Consider the following 25,987-nt stretch of genomic DNA (forward strand, 5'->3'; position numbering starts at 1 on the left):
CCTAAGCAGACCTCCTCGTATATTCCCTCCCCCAATGCCTTTCCTTCCCTTCCTTCCCCTTCGCTCCTCACTATCCCTTCCCGTGCCCTTCCCTAAGCAGACCTCCTCGTATATTCCCTCACCCAGTGCCTTCCCTTCCCTTCCACATCTTTTCCTATGCCTTACTTTTCTCTTCTCCCTGACCTGACCTCATATTTTTACTTCCCCAGTGCCTTCTCTTCCCTTCCCCTTCACTACTCCTCATCTCCTCCCATGCCACTCTACCCACTGACCCTCACAGTATAACACCCTCATTGCCTTCACTTCCCTTCCTCTTCGCTCCTATCCATCTCTCCATCTCTTCTCATTAACCTGATCTCGTAGTTTCATTCAATTTCCCTTCACTTCCCTTCCCCTTCACTCCCCATCTCTTAGGGTCGTATTTTAAAACATTTCGTCGCCCAAGTTCACATATTTGACATGGCTTTCGTAGGAGCTGTAGGCCTTTCCAGGGGTAGTTTTATGACCCTGGTGGTAGTTTGAGCCTTCTTCTGTGCCATGAACCTTAAAAAACACTCATGAAAACCCGATTGATCCCCTCTTTGACCTTTAGAAATAGTTGATGTGAGAAGCGATGGTGTCTTAAAATACAGCCCTTAATTCCCATGACACTCTATTTTTCCCTAACCTGACCTGACCTGACCTGACCTGACCTGACCTCCCGCATCCCCCCCTTCCCGCCATAGGTGTACAGCCGCACCAGCTCCTCCTCCTCATCCACACACTGCCACGATATCGTCACGGAGGCGCCCGAGGACAAGCTGCCCCTCGTCAAGCTCTCCGTTGCTGCTATCCTCTCGCTGCTCTTCACGGTGAGACACACACACACACACACACACACACACACACATCACATCGATCCTCCTTTATTGCAGCTGTTCGAGTATTTTCAGAACTCGCTTCCTTCCTTATTCCCTTCCGACTTTTTTTTATTCTTCTCTGTTTATCTATCTATCTATCTATCTATCTCGCTATCTATTTATCTATCTCCTGCGGTCATTGTCTCCTTTTAGTTCTTTTATTCTGTTCCTTTTTGTTTCCCTTTGTTTGTTTTTCCTTTCTCTTCTCCCTACCGCTACTACAAGAATTACTACTAGAACTACTATTACTACAATCACTACTACTACTACTACTACTACTACTACTACTACTACTACTACTACTGCTACAACAACAACAAAACATTCATCACTCATTTCTGTTCCTATATACTCATTCTTTCATATATTACTTGCAAACTTATGTATAATTTATCACTACCAACAGACTCTTCACACATAAACTAATACTGTCCCTCTCTTCTCTCCGTCACCCTGGTCCCCGCACTCCCGCAGATGCTGGAGTACGTCGGCGGCTACTACTCGTCCAGTCTGGCCGTGCTCTCCAACGCCGGGCACCTCATGAGCGACTTCTGCGGCTTCGCGGTGTCCCTGGCGGCTATGTGGCTGGTCAGACGGCCTCCCTCCACCACCATGAACTTCGGCTACCATCGTGCGGGTAGGTAGCGTAGGTAGTAGGTAGCGTGGGTTGAGACGGTACCTTTTTATTTTATTTCTCCACTCGTCACGCGTACCAACTGAAGTCATAAGGGGGTGGAAAACTGTATAGGAGTAGATCGGCATTACTTCACCACCATGAACTTCGGGTACCATCGTGCGGGTAGGTAGCGTGGGTTGAGACGGTACCTTTTTATTTTATTTCTCCACTCGTCACGCGTACCAACTGAAGTCATAAGGGGGTGGAAAACTGTATAGGAGTAGATTGGCATTACTTCACCACCATGAACTTCGGGTACCATCGTGCAATCCACCTTCACCCACGCACCCACTTAGCACCACACTCAACCCTTGCTCAGACGTCCACCAGCCACCAGTTCCCTCCTTTGCCAATCCATCTCCACACTCCCACTTTTCTTCCCTCCCTCACCCACTCATCCACCCATTGTTCCTCTCCCCTTAATTCCCCTCATCTTTAGCTCATTGTCCCTCCTCCCTCCCTCTCCCTCTCTCTTTCCTCTCACTCAGCCCCACCATCTTCGTTCATCCCTGACTGTTCGAGCTTTTTTTTCTTCCTCGTCTTCCTCCTTCACCCACTCACTCCTTCCTCTTTACTCATGTCTTTTCCTCTCTCTCCCCTATACCTCCCCTTCCTCCCTCCCTCCCTCCTCCCTGTCATCTCCCTCTCCCTCTCTTTTTTCATCATATTTTCTCTTCTCTTTCCGTCTTTCCTCATCTCACTCCGGCCAAGACTCTCTCTGGAAACACACACACACACACACACACACACACACACACACACACACACACACACACACACACACACACACACACACACTCTAGATAGCCCCGCACATCATTCTCTGGGATGGCTCTTTTTTTTCTTCTTTGTTTTGCCTCTCTCTCTCTCTCTCTCTCTCTCTCTCTCTCTCTCTCTCTCTCTCTCTCTCTCTCTCTCTCTCTCTCTCTCTCTCTCTCTCTCTCTCTCTCTCTCTCTCTCTCTCTCTCTCTCTCTCTCTCTCTCTCTCTCTCTCTCTCTCTCTCTCTCTCTCTCTCTCCTCTATTTTCTATCGCTATCACCATTTCGCACGTTCCTCCGAGGCGAGTTTCTCCACAACCACTGCATGGGTGAGCGTCTGAGCGAGGCCCTATACTGTACCAGCCAGCCAGCCAGTCAACCGGTCGCCTGGATGCAAATGATGATGAGTGTTGAAATAGACGCAGCAAGGGGCTCTCTCCATTATGAGGAAAAGGAGAAAGAGAAGCAACAGAGAAGGAGGAATAGGAGAGAGGAACACCAGAGGAAGGAGGAGGAGGAGGAAAATGGTATGGAGTATAAGGACTAGCAATAGAGGGAGTACTAAACTAAATGAAAGAGAGAAGCGAGAAAGATATGGCGTTGAGAAGACAAGGAAAATAGAAGTGAAGGAAAAGGTTGTGAAGGGAAGGAGGAGGAGGAAAATGGTATGGAGTATAAGGACTAGCAATAGAAATGAAGTTAATTAAGAGGAGAAGGAAAACAGAAGTGAAGGAAAAGGTTGTGAAGGGAAAGATGAGGTGCAGCAAGCAGAACACAGAGAAGGCGTTAAGTAGACATGGTAAGAAAGGAGGAGGAAGAGGAGAACGCCAATGAGAAGATGGAGGAAGGGGAAACAGAAGAAGTGAGAGAAAGGAGGCACATAACGATGAAAGGTAGAATTTAAAAGGGAGGAAGATAACTTAACAAGGACAGATACTTCACAAAGATGGAGGAGGAGGAGGAGGAGAAGAAGTTTCGAAATAATTAAATAAAAGAGAAACTAGGCAGGAAGCGGGAAGAAGAGCAGCTGGATTTTGTACTTTTGTCTTTGAGCGATAAAACGGGTCACTTAGAAGAACAAGAAGAACAGGAACAGGAAGGACAAGCAGAAAATGATTACGATGATGATGAAAAATAAGAAGAAAAAAAGAGCAAGGACAAGAACAAGAGCACAAGTACGAGAAGAACAAGAAGAACACAAGTAAAAGAAGAACAAGGAGAACCAGAAAAAGGGAAAAAAATGAGAACGAGATGATGCTGAAAAGGAATTAGTAGAAGAAGTAAAGAAAAAAAGGAGAAACAACAACAACAACAACACAACCACCACCACCACCAACAACAACAACAACAACAACAACAACAACAACAACAACAACAACAAAAGGAAGGGTATAGCGAAGCACCTCCACACCACCGCCTCTGATTAATAAGTCCTTCCAGGGGGGGGGGGGGGGTAAAGATTGCTCCCTCGTGCACGAGGGAGCACGGGCCTTTGCCTAAGGCGGCCCGTAGCAGGGAGCCGACAGACCGACTCTATCGGCGATCGAAATCTAGCCGACCAAGTCGGTCCGTCGACGAGGACTGGCGTGTCTCTGCCAGGGGTTGTCAGCGGGCGTTCCTGGAATAAAGGGACTAACGCGCCTTTCCGCCCACACGCCTTCACGATGTCTCTCTCTTCGCCTTTCGTTCTTTCCTTTCTTTGGTGTCTGGTTTTGCAACGGCCTTTGTTCTTGTTCTCGCTAGTAACTAAACGAGCAGCTACCCTTCTGTTCTTTCATTTGTCTCCCTGTTCACCATTTTCTTCTTTTATCTCTCATCTTCTTCTTCTTCTTCCTCTTCTTCTTCTTCTTCAAATTATTCACTGAAGAGGACATGATGGTATTCTTTTTTCGCCTTATTCATCATCTTCTATTACATCTTCTTTTTCTTCTTCTTCCTCTTCATCATCTTCTTCTTCAAATTATTCACTGAAGAGGACATGATGGTATTCTTTTTTCGCCTTATTCATCATCTTCTAATACATCTTCTTCTTCTTCTTCTTCTTCTTCTTCTTCTTCTTCTTTCCTTCTCTTTATTTAGCCGGGAAGGACACATACTTTTTAATGCACTTTCTCATTCATCATTATCTTCTACCTTATCTTCTTTTATTCGTTTTCTTCTTATCATTACTCGAATTATCCGTCATCACCTTGCTGGAAACACGGACTACGACGACGACGAAGACGATGATGATGATGATGATGATAATGATGTTGATGTTATATTTGTTGACAGCTTCAGAAACGTACCTATTATAAGTTCCTTTCTGGCATAAGTGTGTCTATATGGAGGCCTCTTCGCGCCATATACTCTTAATTGACTCCCTAAGATGCTTTGCGGTCGACTGTGAATGCTGTGGATTTTTTTGAGGTGCAATTTTTTTTTTCTTTGCTAATATTGCTCCTTACGTTTTTATTTTCTTCTGCTTTTTCTTTTTCCGTCTTTTTTTTTCTTCTTCTTTGATGTCTTGTCTTATTCTTTTACTTCTTGATTTCTTGTCATTTTTCTGTTGTTCATCTCTTCGTTTTATTTCTTTTTTATTTATTTTCTTCTTACATTATCATCAATTTCATATTCTTTCTCTTTTTTTCTTCCTCTTCTTCCTCTTTTTCCCTTTCTTCTTCTTCTTCTTCTTCTTTTTCTTTTTTTTTTTTTTCTTCTTCTTCTTCTTCTTCTTCTTCACCTTTTTTCTTTTTTTCTTTTTTTTTACTTTTTCTTTGTTTTGTTTTTCTTTTTCTTGATTTTTCCTTCTTTTTCATTTTGCTTCCTCACTTCCATTTTCATTTTCTTCTTCTTTTGTTATACTTTTTTTCTCTATCATATTTATCTTTTTGCTCATATTTTCCTTCCTCATCCTCCCCTCAGCGTCCCTCCTCTCCTCCCCTAACCACCATCTCCCCGGCAGAGGTGTTGGGCTCGGTGGCTAGCGTGCTGGTGGTGTGGGTGGTGACGGGCCTGTTGGTGGGCGCCGCCGTGCAGCGCCTCCTCAGCCAGCCCTTCACCCTCGACCCCGACGTGATGCTCCTCATGGCCTCCGTGGGGCTCGCCGTCAACATCTCGTGAGTGTGTGTGTGGGGAGCACCGTTGCCAGATTATCGTATTCACCACAACGTATTTATCATTTTTTAAGCCTCAAACTTTCGTACTTACACAAATAACGACAGAAAATCATCAAAGTTAGCATTAAAACTCTTATTTATTTGTGTTTTTTGCTATAGTTATCGGTCAGAAACTACGAAAATGCAATGCGATGAGTACGATAATTTGGGAACGCTGGTGGGGAGGGGGTCACGGGGTTATCCAGGGCACGGCTTGACAGGGCTTCCACTCACCTCAGCTCACATGTCACAATCACACAATTATTCCTAAAGTAACTGTAGTATAACAAGACGTAGTTGTAAATAAATACTTTAACGGTTAGTGACCATAATGGTTAAAGATCTTTTTGCTTCCTCACTTCCATTTTCATTTTTTTTCTTCTCTTATTATACTTTTTTCTCCATCATATTTATCTTTTTGCTCATATTTTCCTTCCTCATCCTCCCCTCAGCGTCCCTCCTCTCCTCCCCTAACCACCTTCTCCCGGCAGAGGTGTTGGGCTCGGTGGCTTAATAATGATTTTCTGTAATACTAGATTTTTCATTACTTTCTCATTTGTGTTTGGGTGGAGGACGGGGGAACCATTGTACGATGAAGCCCTGTGAACGCAAGATTGAGGATGGCTGGAAGACCTGTCAGCACTGGCCGCGGGTTGCCAAGATTATGTTAAGGTCTTGGTCTTCCCCGCTCATTTGTAATATTTCTGATGAGATTCCGCAAAAAAATATCTAAAAGTTGCAAGGTACTGGTTTTGGGTCTAATTCGAGCGCATGTCGCTAGTTCTCTAAAGAAAATAACACTTTCTGATATTATAAACACTATATTTCTCTAGGTCCAGCATCACATTAGTAATTCAAGTATTTCATGCAAGACACGTTGTTTTCATGTTGCACTACGTTCTGGCTACTTTTGTCGAGCTGCGAGAACCCCAATAACAACGTTGATGGCGAGGCAGGAGTGAGGCAGAGAGGCAGGAGGTGAAGGAAGCCAGGAGAGTTTCGAGTGATCTTCAAGTAAATATCCCCGCAGCTAAATTGCCAGTTCAAGGATTGAGTGAAGACAAAATGCAAAAATTTGGCAAAAAACAATGATTTGGAGTTTCTTCAAGACAATATGGATTTGTAATTAAAGTTATAGATAATGCTCTCAATTAAGGGGTATTCACTCTTAACACGGAAAGGAGTGAAAAAATATACTTGAAACTAAGTTCTACATCAAAGGCTACGTTCTACATGTATCGGTTTTGTTCTATATAAGGTCACGTCGGACTTAGGAACATTATTGAGCATTGAACTTAAATTTTTCAGCTTATGTACATGTATCTGCGCATTGTAAGAATTACACTTTTCATTTAGTTGGTTTGTACTGGTGTTAACTCATTTTAACCCGTTGACTGCGGATTTCCTACAAGAAGACATCACCAAGCTACAGGAATGGATCAAAAAGTGGCTGCTACAATTCAATAAAGAAAATATAGTCCTGCACCTTGGGAGGGGATATCCAGCGTACCAATACCACATGGGAAACACTCCACTATCCACCACAGAGGCAGAGACAGACATGGGAGTATATGTTATGAAGCTACCAGTGAAAGTCAAATTCGTTCCAATCGCAGCGGACGGCATAAGAGCCAGTATAGGAACAATTAGAGGAGTTAACGCCGCCACCAGACAGGCTCACTGCAGGCGCTCCCCTCGCTGCCTCCCCTCAGCCACATCTTGCTGGCAGGCGGCGCTGCAGTCTGGTCACGTCGGGCGGGACGACGAGATTGCCACAAGATTGAACGCGATCAGTGTAAGTCGAAACTTTCGGCAACTCACCGAAAAGACGTGCAAATTTAAGGCATTTTACTTGATTACGTTGTTTCAATATATTTTCCTGTTTCCAGTTGATGTCAAGCAGAGCAAAAGGAAAAGACTCAGAGTGTCACCTCAGCAATAAGCACGTTACCACGACAACAATAATAACAACTAAACAAAACATAACACCTTTTTAATTTACGACAATGTTCTGAAAAAAGTCTAAAATTGAAAAGTTGTAATTTCATGCAACACCAACAACAAAAACAGCAGCAACAACAACAACAACAATAACGAGAAATAAAGAGGCCATAAATGAGACCACACCTTAATATTTTCTATCTTACTCTGATATGTAAAGTAAAGTTGGGGGAGGACGCTACAGCTCTGCGTGGCTTCAGTGTTCATCTCCGTCGCGTCTTCCACAATACAAAATCGACAAAGGCTCAACAACACACAAACTTAACGCAGCATTTGATCTTTTCCCTCCGCCTCTCCCTTTCATGAATATTCAAAACGATGGCAAGATCAGCATAAATTAGGAAACCGAATACAAGCGAGTGAATTTGAGAGGAATGTGGAAGGCAAAAATTAATATGTTCAGACTTCAGAGTAAACTTTCCCCAGTGTTTCGCCTCCCCCGCTCCCCTTACCGGCGCAAAAGTAGTTAGATTTTTGGACGCGAGGAAGGGACGCACTTTAACATATTTAGGCCTGACAACTATCATCTTCGCCGTCCCCTACACTCCCTTCCTCGCCCACTTACTCTCGTATAATTCTCCAAAACAACTTGTCCCTCAAACTTGCATCCTCATCACATACTCTTTCACTCACGCACTCACTCATCCACCATCATAAACACTCACTAACACCTCTTTCAGTCAGTCAGTCAGTCAGTAGGTCAGTCAGTCAGTTAGTATGCCAGTCATTCAAAGAGTCAGTCAGTCAGTTGGTCAGTCAGTCAGTCAGTCAGTCAGTCAGTCAGTTAGTAGGTCAGTCATTCCAAGAGTTAGTCAGTCAGTTAGTCAATCAGTGAATCCGTCAGTAGGTCAGTCATTCAGTCAGTCATTCAGTTAGTCAGTCAATCATAGTAACTTAATCAGTCAGTCAGTCACTCACTCACTCACTCACTCACTTTTCACCCCCTACATTTTCATCACCCCATCTCCCCCCCCCACACACTCTACACTTCCCCCCTACCCCTACCCTCTCCACCCCCACTCCCACACACTTTCCATAATATCCCTAACGCATCCCTCTTCACCTCGTCTTGTGTTCGTCTGACATCCCTCCCAGTGGACGCTGATGCCTTTTCCTTCCGCTCGATGGGACCTTGCCGCCTCGACTTTGAATGTTGCCCAAGTCTCCCCTGCATCATTGTCGTTCTCTTTTTTTATGCACTTTTTGCTTCTTTCCTCCTGAGAGATAACCGGACGAACGGATGGAGTGATGGATGGATGGAAAGATGGATGGAGAAATGGACGAGTGGGTGAGTGAAAGAGATGTAGAGATGAATGAAAGAAGAATAAATGGATGAAGAGAGAGAGAGAGACAATGAAGAGATGGATGGATAGATTGATGGATGGAGAAATGGACGAGTGGGTGAATGAAAGAGATGTAGAGATGAATGAAAGAATAAATGGATGAAGAGAGAGAGAGACAATGAAGAGATGGATGGATAGAATGATGGATGGAGAAATGGATATGTTAATGGACGGATGAATGAATGAATGAATGAATGAATGAGTAGATATAGAGATGAATCAACAAATACATAGATGAATTAATGGATGGATGGATGAAAAGACAGATGGATAAACAAATGGGTGATTGGATGAAGAAATGGATGAACTTGAGGCGGTTATCAAATTAGGTTGGAAGGGAACAGTTTATATAGATGAGTATTCCCCTTATTTTTTTGGTGAGTTCCGTTTTCTAATTCAACTACATATCAAACAATTATCTGACACTGCTGGAAGAGGTATATGTCTGTGTGTATTGGATTCCTCAATATTAATAGGAAAAGTAAGTAGATGTTATTCACTCTAATTCACAAACGTTTCCAAGTGACTAAGTTTGAGTAAGGTGGGATTAATCAACAAAATCAACACAATCAACTTAATCAAGATCTCGTAACCAGCATCTTTTTTTTTAATATTATGTCCTTCAGTCTTCAGTTGCCAGGGGAGGCCAGTCAGTCAGTATCCAGCTTTTTAATACCAAGTTGGCTAATCTGGAGTTGCATGATTTTCCAGATTATTTTTTTAGTTGACTTTATGCACAAACTCCTTACGTCACCTTCCCTTCCCTCTCCCTCGATGAACCTGGGATTAGTTAACTTTGTGTCCGGCTGAGCTCCCTTCCTTTCCCTTCCCTTATTTGCTCTTTCCTTTCCTTCCCTTCCTTTCCTTTCCTTTCCTTTCCTTTCCTTTCCTTTCCTTCCTTCCTTCCTTCCTTCCTTCCTTCCTTCCTTTCCTTTCCTTTCCTTTCCTTTCCTTTCCTTTCCTTTCCTTTCCTTTCCTTTCCTTCCTTTCCCTTCCCTTCCCTTCCCTTCCCTTCCCTTCCCTTCCTTTCTTTTCCTTTCCTTTCCTTCCCTTTCGTTCCCTTTCCTTCCCTTCTTTGCCCTTCCTTTCCCTTCCTTTCCTTCTCCTTCCCTTTCCTTTCCTTCCCTTCCCGTCCCTTCCTTTCCCTTCCCTCTCCACCAGCCACACCCCTCACAACCTCACCCATCTTACCCCCTTTCTCCTCTTAAAACCATAACACCCATATCACCATCGCCACCAACCAATCCTTCAAACCATTCCTAACACACCATCCTAACACACCTGCCAATACTCTCGCCACACCCCTCACAACCTCGGCCTTCTCACCTCCGCTCTTCCGGCACTATAACACCCCACCACTATCGCCAGCAACCCATCCTTCCAACTTTCCCTATCAGTCACACCCTCATATGTCTGCCACTACTCTTTCAACCGCCATATAACATTAATACTCAATACCTTTAATAGTACCAGATTATGATGCAGTACGATTTTTCATAAAGTTCACCCCTCAAGAATGATTTGAAGCTAGAATACGGTATTAACGAACAGAAGTGAAAAATATCCGTACGAGAAAACACCAACTTCACTATTACATCGACAAAGTTACTCAGAAGCCAAACAATTTTTCAAACTTTTTCTCTCCCTTTCCACAGCACGTTCCTTATTTTTAGCGTGCAGGGAAATTAGATAAACGTCCAAGAATACCAGAAATAAAATGTTACTTTCTCCTCCTTCCTGTCCACTATATATACTGACGGCACCTACGCACATGAAGTAACGAAACGGGAAACAGGCTGCTAAAAGAGAAGGAAAAATAAACCACACGATTTCTGGAGTCTTTCTATATGATTTTCCCGCTCTTCCGTCCTTAGTCTTCTCGGGCGCGGATGCTGGAACGGTCCTTGACTTTCAGAAGCTGTAGAGGTGCTATTTTTCCTCTTCTCTTCCCTCCAGTAGTATTTCTTATTTCTCTGCGTCCTCTCATCTTGTTCCTTCCCTGTTCTTATCTCTCCGCGCCCTCATCTCTTCTCTTTGACCCTTGTTTTTCTCCTTTATTATTTTTTTATAGCTAAGGAGACAGTTCAAGGGCGTAAAAAAATATTATAAAAAAAAAGCCCGCTACTTACTGTTCATAATTTGCAAAGTACTTTCTTGTCTCTGGAGGTTAATAGTTTTCTTCCCTTTTTTTCTCTTCCTATTCGCTTTACCCTTGTTTTCTCCTTTATAATTTGCAAAGTACTTTCTTGTGTCTGAAGGTTAATAGTTTTCTTCCCTTTTTTTCTCTTTCTCATCTCTCCGCGCCCTCTTCTCTTCTGTTTGACCCTTGTTTTTCTCCTTAATAATTTGCAAAGTACTTTCTTGTGTCTGAAGGTTTATAGTTTTCTTCCATTTTTTTCTCTTTCGATTCCCTTTTCCATTTGTCACGTTTTTTTCAGTTCTCTGCCCTCTGTCATCTCTTCCTAGCCACGCCTCTCTTTTCCTCCTTCTACTCAGGCATCTGCGTTTCATTATCTTCCTTCCGCGATGTCTTGCTCTCGTATTCTAAGCTTATGCCAAAAATACCTCCCCAGCTCTAAGAAGCCAATACTAATGATGTTTACCCTTCAGATGTGGATGTCGGTATATAATTATCAATAGTACTGCTAACTTATCTCCCTTTCAGTCCATTCCTACCCTGTCTTCACCTGCCCATGCCCTTGGTTCTCAGGCTTCCATTCACTTCTTCGTAAGGTATCGCTAAATATTAAGAGTAATGTAACCTTTTTTTTTCGGTTCAAATCCTCTTCCTAGTTCTCAGCATCTTCTCTTCCACATCACTAAATATCACTAGTAATCTTAACTCTTTTTTCCAGTCCACTTTTCCCATTCCTTCCCTGTTCTTCGTTCTCAGCCTCCCTCTCTCTCCCTCCCGCAGCATCGCCCTCATCCTCCATGGCTGTGGGTGCCGCGGGTACTTCCATGGGTCACAGAGGCCCTCAAGCAGCAAGAACATCAATGTGCGTGCCGCCCTGGTGCACACCGTGGCCGACACTCTGCAGACCCTCGCCGTGCTGGTGGCGGCCATCATCGTCAAGATAAAGGTACGTCCGGCAGACAGGTAAGGAAGGCGAGAAAGAGCAACGGGGTGAAGGATGCAGGAACAGTATTTTGGAACCACTCGAAAACGTAAAGAGTAAGAATGATATCGTGGAAGGAAAAAAACGCTAAAGACTGTGATGAATGTTACTGAAGAAAGAAAAGTAAGCTAAAAACTGAAATGAATGATACTGTAGAAAGAAAAATAATCTAAAAACTGAAATGAATGATACTGTAGAAAGAAAAATAAGCTAAAAACTGAGATGAATGATACTGTAGAAAGAAAAATAAGCTAAAAACTGAGATGAATGATACTGTAGAAAGAAAAGTAAGCTAAAAACTGAAATGAATGATACTGTAGAAAGAAAAATAACTAAAAACTGTGATGAATGATACTGTAGAAAGAAAAATAACTAAAAACTGTGATGAATGATACTGTAGAAAGAAAAATAACTAAAAACTGTGATGAATGATACTGTAGAAAGAAAAATAACTAAAAACTGTGATGAATGATACTGTAGAAAGAAAAATAACTAAAAACTGAGATGAATGATACTGTAGAAAGAAAAATAACTGAAAACTGAGATGAATGATACTGTAGAAAGAAAAATAAGCTTAAAACTGAGATGAATGATACTGTAGAAAGAAAAATAACTAAAAACTGAAATGAATGATACTGTAGAAAGAAAAATAACTAAAAACTGAAATGAATGATACTGTAGAAAGAAAAATAACTAAAAACTGAGATGAATGATACTGTAGAAAGAAAAATAACTAAAAACTGAGATGAATGATACTGTAGAAAGAAAAATAACTAAAAACTGAGATGAATGATACTGTAGAAAGAAAAGTAAGCTAAAAACTGAAATGAATGATACTGTAGAAAGAAAAATAAGCTAAAAACTGAAATGAATGATACTGTAGAAAGAAAAATAAGCTAAAAACTGAAATGAATGATACTGTAGAAAGAAAAATAAGCTTAAAACTGAAATTAATGATACTGTAGAAAGAAAAATAACTGAAAACTGAGATGAATGATACTGTAGAAAGAAAAATAACTGAAAACTGAGATGAATGATACTGTAGAAAGAAAAATAACTAAAAACTGAAATGAATGATACTGTAGAAAGAAAAATAACTGAAAACTGAAATGAATGATACTGTAGAAAGAAAAATAACTAAAAACTGAAATGAATGATACTGTAGAAAGAAAAATAACTGAAAACTGAGATGAATGATACTGTAGAAAGAAAAATAACTAAAAACTGAAATGAATGATACTGTAGAAAGAAAAATAACTGAAAACTGAGATGAATGATACTGTAGAAAGAAAAATAATCCAAAAACTGAGATGAATGATACTGTAGAAAGAAAAATAATCCAAAAACTGAGATGAATGATACTGTAGAAAGAAAAATAACTAAAAACTGAAATGAATGATACTGTAGAAAGAAAAATAAGCTAAAAACTGAAATGAATGATACTGTAGAAAGAAAAATAAGCTAAAAACTGAGATGAATGATACTGTAGAAAGAAAATATATCCTAAAAAGAGTGGAAATAATATTGTGAAAAGAAAAGGTATGTTTAAACGAATAAGAAAAATACTAAGGAAGGAAAAATGAGCTAAAAAAAAAAGAATGCCATTTTGGAAAGAAAAGTTACGCTAAAAAAAGAATGATATTGTGGAAAGGAGAAAAAGCTAAATACAGAAAAAAAATGATACTGTGAAAGAAATAAAAATACATACTCTAAAAACTGAGAAAAAGGGTGCCAATGAGATAAGTGGGTGGGAGGAGAGATAAAGGGGAAAGGGGCAGGAAAACCATTAACTTGTAGAGGCTCCTTCAATGTCCTTCCTTCACTGTGGTCGCCTTGGATAATGAAAGCTTTGCACAGTCGCCCATGTGTTCACCTCTCGTACTGCTCTCACAAAACGCCTTTAGTTGAGCTTGTAGTCAGTTTAAATCGATTATATCCATGACATATTTCAATTGTTATTCTCTCTATTCTCCTTCCTTCACTGTGGTCGCCTTGGATAATGAAAGCTTTGCACAGTTGACTATGTGTGTTCACCTCTCGTACTTCTCTCACAAAACACCCTTACTTAAGCTTCTAGTTAGTTTAAATCAGTTAACCATGACATGTTTCGACTGTTGTTCTCTCTATTCTCCTTCCTTCACTGTGGTCCCCTCGCATAATGAAAGCCTTGCACAGTTGACTATGTGTGTTCACCTCTCGTACTTCTCTCACAAAACACCCTTACTTAAGCTTCTAGTCAGTTTAAATCGATTATATTCATGACATCCTTCGACTGTTGTTCTCTCTATTCTCTTTCCTCTTTTCCAGTATTTCGCCTCTTCGTCTCCTCGTTTTAGACCTTCCTCCAGTCTCTAACCTCTGCATCCATCCCTCGCTTGGACTGTTTCTTGGGTGTTGATCGGTATCCATTCCCAGTATTTCATTGCATGACGGTCTCCGCCTTCTCTCTTTATGTCTGAAGCACGCCAGTCTTGCTCTGTCTACGTGCAGCACGGTCCAGGTACAGAATCAGGGAAAGGTGTACCATTCATATAGCTGCAGTAAGGTCTTCCCTCGTCTGCACATTCCTCTTCTAATATCTTCAAGAATATCTTCAATTGTCACATTAAAAAAATAGATTAGATAAATTCATGGACAGCAATATTAGGTGGGGTTAGATACACGGGAGCTTAGGTTCAAAGGAGCTGCCTTGTACAGCCCTACCGGCCTCTTGCAGACTCCTACGTTCTTATGTTCTTAAGTGCTTCCATCCTTTAATTTCACTACTCAATTCTACCACATGAAAACTTGAATTATTATTTCCGAAACCTGATACTCCTCATAACGTGGAACCTAAGACTGCACGAAAAATTATCACTTTGCACTGGTATGAGCGGATGATATTTATGTGAAGGGCATTTTGAAATATTCCTTCTTGTATGCAGCATCAATACCCGCTGTCTAACTCAATACGCATAGTTTTTGCCCCCCCCCCCCCTTTTTATTATTCTCCGAACTTTACTGTCACTGTTTTATTGTTCATGTCCATCCCTGTTCATGGAGGGGAATCTGTTTGAGTCTATATAATTTTTTCCCTTGATGCCCTTTCGTGGATCTCAATTGGCTAATCATAATGTTTTCCCTCCCTCCCTTTTTCCTTCCCTCCCTTCCTACCTCCCTCCCTCCCTCCCTCCCTCCCTCCCTCTCCTTCCTTCCTTCCTTCCCTCTTAATACTCGTTTGCATTTTCTTCTTTCCGTTCACACGCAGCCCGAGTACCAGATCGCCGACCCCATCCTGACCTTCGTGTTCGGGTTCATCGTGGTGGTGACGACGCTGCCCATCCTGCGCGAGCTGGCACACATCCTGATGCAGGGCGCGCCGAGGAACGTCAACTACCTCAGCCTGCTCGGCGACCTGGAGGGCCTGCCGGGGGTGCGCACCGTCCACAACCTCCACATCTGGTCCCTCACGCTCGACAAGAACGCCCTCTCGGTGCATCTAGGGATTGGTGAGTGGCTGGAAGTATGCTGTCTAGGTTTTACACTTCATTTTATTTTTCTTTCCTTTAATGCCGGTTACTGACGGTGGTTGGCTCACTCATAGAATGGCGGATGGGTGGAACAGGCTTGGCAGTAATGCGGTGAGTGCCATAACGACAGACTTCCAAAAATATTTTAGATAAATTCATTAACCCCTTAACTAAGGCGACGCCGACGTCGGCGTCCGACGGGCGTCCGACGGCGTAACCATATGGAAAGGGTTAAAGAAAAAATTTCAAAGCATCTCAATTTACATGAACTAGGGAGAAGTTAAGACAAGGTTGGGTAATATGACAAAAAGAGTTTAGACGCGGGTACAACATGACTTACACTGCCAGCCAGTCGTAAAGGCTGGAGGCAGAGTAACTGTCTTAACTTGCCCGTGTTCTGTCTCTCCTCGGTCTCCCTACTGTTACATAATGGATACGTCAGCGGGCAAAACTCGAAATAAACTGGAAAATGTGGAAAATTCTACACGAAAGACGTAGCAAAAGAGAAAAACAACATCAGACAAAACACAACATAGCCACCGACTGTAAGAAAAAAAAAAAAGAGGAGGCGACCGGCGAGCCCGCGAAGGGGCGTCGAGGCCACGGAGATGAAACGATTAGCCTCAGCGCGGCGCCTCAATTTGATAACTTATACCTCCCCCGTGGCCTGGCGCTGCTGTTGCTGCTGACACAAGGGTGGCAGGGGGAGCCGAGGCTATGGGAATGGTGGTGGTGGTGGTGGTGTTGGTGGTGATGGGTCTCAGGAGAAAGGGATAGGGTATGGGGGGGGGGTCGGGGGGGTCGAAGGCTGAACAAACACCACACCGCGACCCTACACCCACACCCACACACATAAACACGGCACAGGCCATTCAGCGTTGCCAAATTATCGTACACACCGTATTCCATTTTCGTAGTTTCTTACTGATATCTATAGCAAAAACAAATAAACAAACATCAATAAATAACAGTTGTAACGCTAACTTAAATATTCTTTCGTTATTTGTGTAGGTACGAGAGTTTGAGGCTTAAAAATGATAAATACAATGTGGAGAATACGATAATCTGGTAACGCTGAGGCCATTCATTCACCGCTTACATTTTTTTCTTTTTTTTTCCTTGACCTGCTCTTTCTGTCTGTCTGTATGCCTGCGTATTTGTCTCTGTTTCTCTGTGTTTTCTTCATTTTCATTTATCTTTTTTTTTTCTTTTCGTTGTTACTTGTTTTCGTGGTAAGTGTTTGTGACTTTAATCTCTCCCCGTCTTCAGTTTACTTATTATGTCAGTTTTCCATAAAGGCAAATATTGTTTTCGTCGTTACGTGTTTCTACGAGAGTGTTCTTAAATGCTCTTCTTTATAAATACAAAGACGATCCACAAAAAAGGTCAATAAAATGAGTAATGGGAGCGAAATTAGCAATATAGTTCTTTGTACCTATTACGTTCATTCCTCCCTCACACAACGCCTCCATGAAATTCCCATCAGAACAGTACATTTTACCTCGTTTTTGCTTTTTTTTAGAATTTTTCATTGTCCGAATTTCAGACTGCTTCTAAAGGATCAAGAGCGATAGTTATCAGCTTCACCCGCTTACAACACCTTTCCTTTTCCTTGCATCCGTATATTTTCTAGTTTATTCTTTTATGGAGCTTTGTTTACTAGCGTGTTCTTACGTAACAGTAGGGGGACAGAGGTTAGTTAGAGCACGGGTACGTTCAAACAGTTACTCTATTTTCAGCTTTTTCTGTTCTCCACGTGAAAAAAGGCTACATCATTAGTGTCACTTTACTTCACACAGAAAAAAACAGAGGCGGTCACCATTAGAACTACAATGATTCATATTCCCTACTCATTAATGATGAAATTTGCATCTATTATTTTCTCGTTTCGTCTGACTGTCTATCAGTCCGCCTGTCTGTCAGTCTGTTTGTGTCTGTCTGTCTGTGTCTGTCTGTTTGTCTGTCTGTCTGTTAAGTCTGCTTATGCGCATGGCGAGGACAGTGATATCTATGGAAATTTCACAAACGATGGTAGCGTAGCGCAGAACAACGATGGGTCTAGTCAAGAAATTTTACGGCGGTTCGGCTTGGCCCAAGGTGTTATGGGCTTGCTCAGTAAGTATAAGGCGTTGTTGATACCAGTGCCCTACTGAGCCCTGAGGAAACTCCGTTCTCGGATTAGCGCTCTCTGAACACCAGATGGCTGTCGCATGTCAGATATGGATGGTAAGAAGGCTCGTTGGGCCGAATACTTAGGGCAGCTATACTGATAGGTTGCAAATGGCGGATGCTGATTCATTCATTGGCGAAAACCCAACCTTTCTTGACGAGCTCAGTGAGGCTGTGGGAAGGTTGAAGGGCGGAAAGGCAGCTGGTATCTGCAACATCAGTGCGGAGCTGCTCAAAGCTGGAGGTGAGGCCGTGATTTACGGCTTGCATGTAGTCTTGACTGCAGTATGCTTGCCCATCTTTTCCTCATGTGAATTCGAGGCCAGATGCTGCAGCTTCAGAAACCTGAGCAGACCGAGTTCACGCCTGGTAAGCCGAAGAGGACGCCCAAAAAGTTAGTAGCTGAGAAGTCGAAGGATCCTACATGGAGGTGCTTGTTTGGGAAAGGTGCCTGCATTGAGATTTGTTCGAAGAATCCACGGGAATAATGGTATCATATGATGGGCGAGGCAACGCGCCCGCCAGTGTACGCCCCAATCGACTGATTGATAATAACAGATTATCTTGCAATGTTTACGTAAGTTACTAACAGTTTTCTTCTTCAGGGACAAAACTTAAGGATTAGTTACTCACCAAACAGCACCGCCTCACAGTCCAGGGCCAATAATCAGCCACTCAACAGTATTTTCCTCACAGGCCGGAGGTTGCGGTAAGTTAATGAGATGATTACGAAAAGTAACTCAGTACTCACAGAGCTTCGTTTCCTCGGCAGACCAGAGCTTCGACGCCGAGACGGTGCTGGACGAGGCGCAGCGGCTGGTGTTGAAAAACTACCGCGTGCACAGCTCCACCATCCAGATCGAGCGCTACGCCAGGGAGATGGACACCTGCAAGAAGTGCCAGACGCCCGTCAGGTGAGGCACAGGTGGTGGTGGGGGTGGGGGGGGTAAGGAGGGGTTAAAGTGGTAGTGAAACTGGCGGTGGCAGGATAATGTTTACAGTGTTGGTGCTGATGATGACATTGATCGTTATACTGTTGCTGTTACTACTGCAACTACAACTACTACTACAAATAACAACAATGATAATAATAATAATAATAATAATAATAATAATAATAATAATAATAATAATAATAATAATAATAATAATAATAATAATAATAATAATAATAATAATAATAATAATAATAATAATAATAAAATAAAAATAATAATAATAATAATAATAATAATAATAATAATAATAATAATAATAATAATAATAATAATAATAATAATAATAATAATAATAATAATAATAATAATAATAATAATAATAATAATAATAATAATAATAATAATAATAATAATAATAATAATAATAATAATAATAATAATAATAATAATAATAATAATAATAATAATAATAATAATAATAATAAGATAATGACTTAATAATCCAATGTAATCATTAATAACCCAAGCTAATGACAAGCAACAAATAGATTTACAACAGGACTCGATCGGTGCACAGTCCGAATACGAAACGGATACTTAGCACTTTTACAAACGAATAAAAAATCGCTTGTTAGATTAGGGGTTTTGATAATATATTTCAGTCAGTTTCATCTAATATCTCTTAAATCAATCTGAGTTTTGGTCACACATTTCATATTAATATGTTAGAGGTAGATGAATATTTAATATACATAACCGCTTAGCTTTGTTTACATATCCTGGCGAAGATGGCCGCTGTAACCGTAATAACAATGTCTTTCTCTCCTTGCAGTTAATGTGAGTGTGCCGCTCAGAAAACATGGAAAAGACGACACACACACACACACACACACACACACACACACACACACACACACACACACACACACACGTACACGCCCCCCACACATTCCTTTTGTTCTTCCACCACACTCTATCCGTGACCCTGTTCCGTCTCCCCTTCTGTTTTCGTCTTCCTCACCCCTGCTTATTCCTCGTCACCCACAACAAAAAATGAGTTTCAGAATTTCGACATTGTTTTCGTAATTCCTGTCTTGATGATATTTATTTGGAGGCAGACTCATAGTTCAACACATAGTGATGTAAGACTATTCTCTCTCTCTCTCTCTCTCTCTCTCTCTCTCTCTCTCTCTTCTCTTTGCAAGTATTTATAAACTGAAGTAGAAATAGGAATTGCATAAATCCCAGTAGTCGTCAAACTTGGTCAAGATGCCCACACCTGACACAACCACGTCCGTGTCTGCTGCTCCGGTCATGGTGTGTCTAGGATGTAGTAGTATGCAGAATGTTGAGTGCCTGTTTGGCGCGGCGATGCTGAATGAACTTTTGAGTTAACTTTGGAGCAGTGAACCATTCACTATATAGCAACTATACATGTGCAAAGAATACTTTCTTGCCCCCACGGATCGTGTGTGCACACTTTGAGAAATAATGTAGCCACGATATTACACAGCAGTGATGAAGAGGCTTTGTAACCCCTGCAGAGAAGAGACTTGATTTCTATGTATCATTCTGGAATTGAACGTGTATACGAAATAAATGCATCCTTCATACTTCTGACATTTTATTTTATGGAATTAGTACATATGATTGTTGTAATATTTGTAAATAAGGGATAGTAAAAAATATTTAAATATATCTCGAAATAGCAATGGATCCATAAACATTACAGAATATAAAAAAAGGGAGTTTCAGTTGCAGGATATTCTATTTATACTGAATATGGTTTCCGTTGTGCAGATTCTTACCTCAATTGTTTACATAAAAAAAGTATTGGCAAGTTACCTGGATTTAGACTATTTTCAGTCACGAAAACCACGAGACAGGCGCTGGTATTAGGTGTGAAAATTTCATAGACCGAACAAGCTCGGGCTGGACAACAGGGTCATAAAAGTTCACGAGAAGACTATCTCTCATTTGGTGCCTGTTGCTGCTCTGTGTCTAAGCGATTGATTGAAACATTTGGGTCCTTTACCACTCGGCAATAACAGAATGATTGAGAGCAGTTTATATTAGAAAGGATTTAGGAAAGGACCGGGCGGGGCTGATAAAGTAATAAATGAGGTTAAGTCTTAGGTGAAAGCGCTCCAGGTTTCACTACTGACAGACATGGCCCAGATAGACGGACAGACAGACGGACATACATTTCTTAAAACCATCCGATTCCTCATTTTCGTGATTCAAAGTTATGGTTAGAATGTTTTTTTTTCGCAAGTTAGTTACACACCCAACGGAAAACCCTACCGGTACAAACAACGCGGCTGAGAATGGGAGGGTGAATGAGTAAGTTGGTAGATGAAATACATAAGCGAGTGTGTGTGTGTGTGTGTGCGTGTGTGTGTGTGTGTGTGTGTGTGTGTGTGTGTGTGTGTGTGTGTGTGTGTGTGTGTGTGTGTGTGTGTGTGTGTGTGTGTGTGTGTGTGTGTGTGTGTGTGTGTGTGTGTGTGTGAGTGATTAAGTGGGTTCAAGAAATACAAAAGCGAGTTGGGTGGAAATAAATGTGTACATGGTATGCGTAAGGAAGTGGGCGAGAATATAAGTGGGTACATGAAAATACATAAGCGAGTGGGTGGGAGAATAGGCAGACACATGAAACACATATCGAGTGGGTGGGAGAATAGCCAGACACATGAAACACATATCGAGTGGGTGGGATAATAGCCAGACACATGAAACACATACCGAGTGGGTGGGATAATAGCCAGATACATGAAACACATACCGAGTGGGTGGGAGAATAGGCAGACACATGAAACTCATATTGAGTGGGTGGGAGAATAGGCAGACACATGAAACTCATATTGAGTGGGTGGGAGAATAGGCAGACACATGAAACTCATATTGAGTGGGTGGGAGAATAGCCAGACACATGAAACTCATATTGAGTGGGTGAGATAATAGCCAGACACATGAAACTCATATTGAGTGGGTGGGATAATAGCCAGACACATGAAACTCATATTGAGTGGGTGGGATAATAGCCAGACACATGAAACTCATATTGAGTGGGTGGGATAATAGCCAGACACATGAAACTCATATTGAGTGGGTGGGATAATAGCCAGACACATGAAACTCATATCGAGTGGGTGGGAGAATAGGCAGATACATGAAACACATATTGAGTGGGTGGGAGAATAGGCAGATACATGAAACACATACCGAGTGGGTGGGAGAATAGCCAGACACATGAAACACATATCGAGTGGGTGGGAGAATAGCCAGACACATGAAACACATATCGAGTGGGTGGGAGAATAGCCAGACACATGAAACACATATCGAGTGGGTGGGAGAATAGCCAGACACATGAAACACATATCGAGTGGGTGGGAGAATAGCCAGACACATGAAACACATACCGAGTGGGTGGGAGAATAGGCAGATACATGAAACACATATCGAGTGGGTGGGAGAATAGGCAGATACATGAAACACATACCGAGTGGGTGGGAGAATAGGCAGATACATGAAACACATACCGAGTGGGTGGGAGAATAGGCAGATACATGAAACACATACCGAGTGGGTGGGAGAATAGCCAGACACATGAAACACATATCGAGTGGGTGGGAGAATAGGCAGATACATGAAACACATACCGAGTGGGTGGGTGCCGGGCGGTGGTGCGCCGGGGCTTTGGGGAGCAGCGGCGCCTCACAACATTCCACACACGACCATTAACATTCACGGAGCACGGAGACGAAAGTGGCGGGAGGATGTGTGTTTCACGTGGCGGCTGTATTTTGTTTCCTCACTATGTTTGACCTGTTTTTGTTTTTGAGCGGTCACCTTAGCAAACATGACTCTGAATACCAGCGTTACCAAATTATCGTACTCATCCACGCAGCACATTGTATTTTCCGGTTTCTGAGTCACAGCTATCGCAAATAAACACAAATAAGTAACGCTTTAACGATAACTTTAACTGCAATCTCGTTATCTTTGTGGGCAGGAGAGTTTTGAGCCCTGGAACTGATAAATGCGATGTGTTGAGTACGATAATTTGGTAACGCTGCTGAATACTCATATTCTTTGACTTCCGAGGCGCATATCGAACTCTACGTCAGCGTTTCTTGACATGGGCTGCTGAAGCTGATTTTAGGGGATACTGGATATGCGTTCCGGTCAAGCAGAAGACAATGCACTGGGATTGTTAGGCAACACATTTCATATTGTTGCAGGAATAACGGCTTTCTGTAGCAAACATACAGCGCATTACTTTTTTTCTGACTAGTTTTGCAAATTAATGACTTCTCTGATCCATCAATTTAGACGACGAACAATTATTACATGGTGCTGTTCTATTTATACACGGTGCTATTTTCAAATGTGTTCCTTCTGTAGAGGGAACCTGAGCCTTTGTCTTACAACGGAAGAGGAAGACAGCTATATTGCTGATAGATGCAAACAAAAGTAGCATTTGTAATAAAAATTTAGGAAGTGCTGAGCAATCAAAAGCTAACTCAAGGTGTGCAGAGGTCAGAAAAAAAAGCAGCAGCATGTTGCAGCCCTTCATATTTTTGATTATTCGATGTTGAAAAACAGAAGTCCGGAAAACTATTAAACCATGCATGAAACATAGGTACCAAACTTTGCCGATCTGAACAGAAGGGCATCACTTAATTCTGCGTTTATTTTTCTCTGCATGGAAGCCTCATTAGCAGAACCATTAAAATTAACAAACAAATTCATATCGTACTCGTCAGTTCCGTTCTTTTTTCTACAACATTTCTTCCTTCCTTTCTTCTAACATCTGGCGTCTCCGCGGACGACCTGAACTATTGCCTGTCGCCGGCCCAAGACGAGCGTACGGGCCAGGTCCATCAGAGTATGTGTGAGAGAGCAGTCTCTCAGGGGTGGCTGTCAACAGGGCTGACTCTCTTCCTTCCTTTGACTCGTACTCTTTAAAGATTAATGTACCAAAGCGGCTCTGGAATTATATATGGCAATTTATTGACACCTCCTTTTGTTTTCTTTACTAGAGCAGCATGCTGCGTGTATTTGTTTTCAATTTTCATATTTAAGGATTTAACAAAAAAAATGGAATGAACAATATTTTCTATGAGGATCCCACCAGACTGTGGCTGTATAACCAGACTCTTATCCGGCAGGGCCGCGGTCGATGTCGCTGAGGAAAGCGGAGAAGCTGGCCGGGTTGTGTGGCTACAGCTGGGAAGGGGAAAAGGAAAAAAAGTAGGATGCTTGGCTCTGATGATTTCTACTCCAGACAGGAACGGTGAAGTTAGGGAAGTGGCGCTCAAAATAGGCACAGCATTGCTCATAAAGAGTTGAAAGAAAATAAAAAGGAAGTGATTATCGAAGGAAAGGAGGGATTAAAGGATGAGTAAGTTGCTTGTCGTGGTGACGGGGTGTTTGAAACAAAGGAGCGGAAGTAGGGATGACACTCTTATACTCTTAGAAAAAGTAGGGGCAACATCACTACGAAAGGAGTGAAGTAAACGAAAAAAATAAGGAAGAAGAAGAGGAAGGGAGTGAGGGAAAGGCTGTGACGATCATCGTGGTGACGTGCTTCAGACAGAGAGTAATGTGAGTAAGTACCGCTTAAAAAAGTGAGATGGTGCGGAGAAAAAGGTAAGGGAGAGGAAAAATAAGTTATGATCCAAACGAGGACAGTGAAGGATACGTGATTCAGGTGTCATCCGGTGGCGTGCGCTTCAGGGAAAAAAAGATAAGTGGGGAGAGCGACACTTGAGAGAGGCGTAACATTACAGAGTGAAAGAAGGGAACAAATGATGGCGGAAGCGAATCCAGGTAGGCGAGCAAGGGAGACGGGAGAAAAAAGGTTAAGAAGAGGAAGACATAATGAGTGAACTGGAGAGGCTGATAAAGAAGGAGAGGGAAGAAGTGAAGTAAAAAAAAAAGAAGTGACGTTTGAAGGGAAGGGAGGCGGGCAAGATAGGGGCCAGTTGCACAGTTCCCCATGACGGGTTAGTAAGCTCCCAAACCAATACCAGAGCCTTCGAAATTTCCTTGTATAGTGTCTGGTGTTTATATTTAAGTTTACAAATTGGATGAAACTATACAGGAAAAGCCTTGTGTATTCAGTGTGGCATCGAAGACCTCACCATTTTGGATTGTACGGGATTGTATAGTTTGGTTCGGGCTGTTACGAAGGCACTGTGTTGGACTGTGAAATCGACTCAAGGAGAGGGATGAGAACAAAAAAGTCTGCGTGTCGAGGCTTGGCGTGGTAGTTGGTATGCCCGAGCGCCGCCCCGCCGTGATTGTCCAATAAGGGATTAACGACGCGGGCTGGGGCGGCGCAGGAGACTCACGATTACCCTCCGAGACTGATACCACTCATGGACCTTCTTCACTGTTCTGACATTTTTTCAGGGTCCTTTTCCCTCACTTCCTTGCCCTCTGAGAAATGAATGCCTTACAGCCTAACAGTGATGGCAACGACAAAAGAAGTGTCCTCTGCATAACTGTTTGTTTGGATAATAAACTGCCAACTGACATTTCTTGATTTTTTTTTTACAACAAAGGAGACAGCTCAAGGGCACAAAGAAAGGAAACAATAATAAAGAAAAAAGCCCGCTACTTGCTGCTCCTAAAAAGAATCCAAAGAGGTGGCCGAAAGAGAGGTCAATTTCGGACGGAGAGGTGTCCTGATAGTAAACTCATGTGTGTTACTTGAACTCATATATACAATTGCACTGAGGGAAGCCACAAAAACAATATTATATACATTTGCTCTCAAACTGATGAAAGGAAAGCTGTCTTAGTTAATAGACCGAGTTCCTACAAATATCTGTCAGTATGGTTCATAAACTGTTAAACGGATACATATTTTGTGGTTTGCTCTTTAGATACTCGTATTACTATCAGCGGAAAAGGAAGCAGCTGACTAGGCTAAGTGCTAATAAGCGGAAGTGACATTAGTTTACTTAGGTGTTCAGTGAGCCGCGTGTGTTTTTATTGCTAGGTGCCTTTCCGCTCCGTCACGAGTATCATTCAAGAACCATTAGACTGCAAACTTGCCTCAGCGCGCAAGGCAAATGACTCTCACACTAAGAGGACTCGTGCCTGAATAGAGAGTACTTCATCCTTTGCTGCGCCTCCCTCGCCAATTCCCGTTCTCCCCTCGCTACCTACACGCCTCGCCTTCTCGCCTCAGATCTTTTGGGTGACCGGGAGTTTTCGTCGCCGTCACCCAGCATTTCTCGTCACAAGCATCGCTCTTCAGCCGGGCGGGTTTGATAGTCTTTCTTTTATCTCCCTCGTTCGCTCTCTGTCCTTCTCTTCTTTGGGCGTGATGGGTTCCCTCCGCCGGGACTCCTAACCTCCAGGTATGGCCCTTGGCTCTCACAGGGATGAAGTCTCTGCCTTCCAATACTTGTGGGGAAAAAG

At 42.3% G+C, this 25,987-nt stretch overlaps 1 protein-coding gene and 1 long non-coding RNA gene across 3 annotated transcripts in view; one reads left to right on the forward strand and one right to left on the reverse strand.

The window, feature by feature from the left end:
* LOC127006167 (zinc transporter 2-like) overlaps nt 1-19,738 on the forward strand; it is a 35,066-nt gene extending 15,328 nt beyond the window's left edge. Inside the window, exons 4-10 of one of the 2 annotated variants that reach the window (XM_050875711.1) lie at nt 726-851; nt 1,374-1,536; nt 5,279-5,432; nt 11,733-11,898; nt 15,182-15,422; nt 18,385-18,526; nt 19,383-19,738. In XM_050875711.1, coding sequence (XP_050731668.1) covers nt 726-851; nt 1,374-1,536; nt 5,279-5,432; nt 11,733-11,898; nt 15,182-15,422; nt 18,385-18,526; nt 19,383-19,386 — 996 coding nt within the window. In that variant the 3' untranslated portion in view covers nt 19,387-19,738. Of the gene's footprint in view, nt 1-725; nt 852-1,373; nt 1,537-5,278; nt 5,433-11,732; nt 11,899-15,181; nt 15,423-18,384; nt 18,531-19,382 lie in introns of those variants that run through there. The other variant, XM_050875712.1, reaches the window with a different exon arrangement.
* Nucleotides 1-25,987, reverse strand: part of LOC127006168 (uncharacterized) — a 59,669-nt gene that overhangs the window by 15,345 nt on the left and 18,337 nt on the right. The window contains exon 2 of the long non-coding RNA XR_007759136.1: nt 18,364-18,499. This is a non-coding gene — a long non-coding RNA (uncharacterized LOC127006168). The remainder of the gene's footprint in view (nt 1-18,363; nt 18,500-25,987) is intronic.

Source organism: Eriocheir sinensis, chromosome 32 (genome assembly GCF_024679095.1).
Source record: "Eriocheir sinensis breed Jianghai 21 chromosome 32, ASM2467909v1, whole genome shotgun sequence".
Taxonomy (NCBI): Eukaryota; Metazoa; Arthropoda; class Malacostraca; order Decapoda; family Varunidae; genus Eriocheir; species Eriocheir sinensis.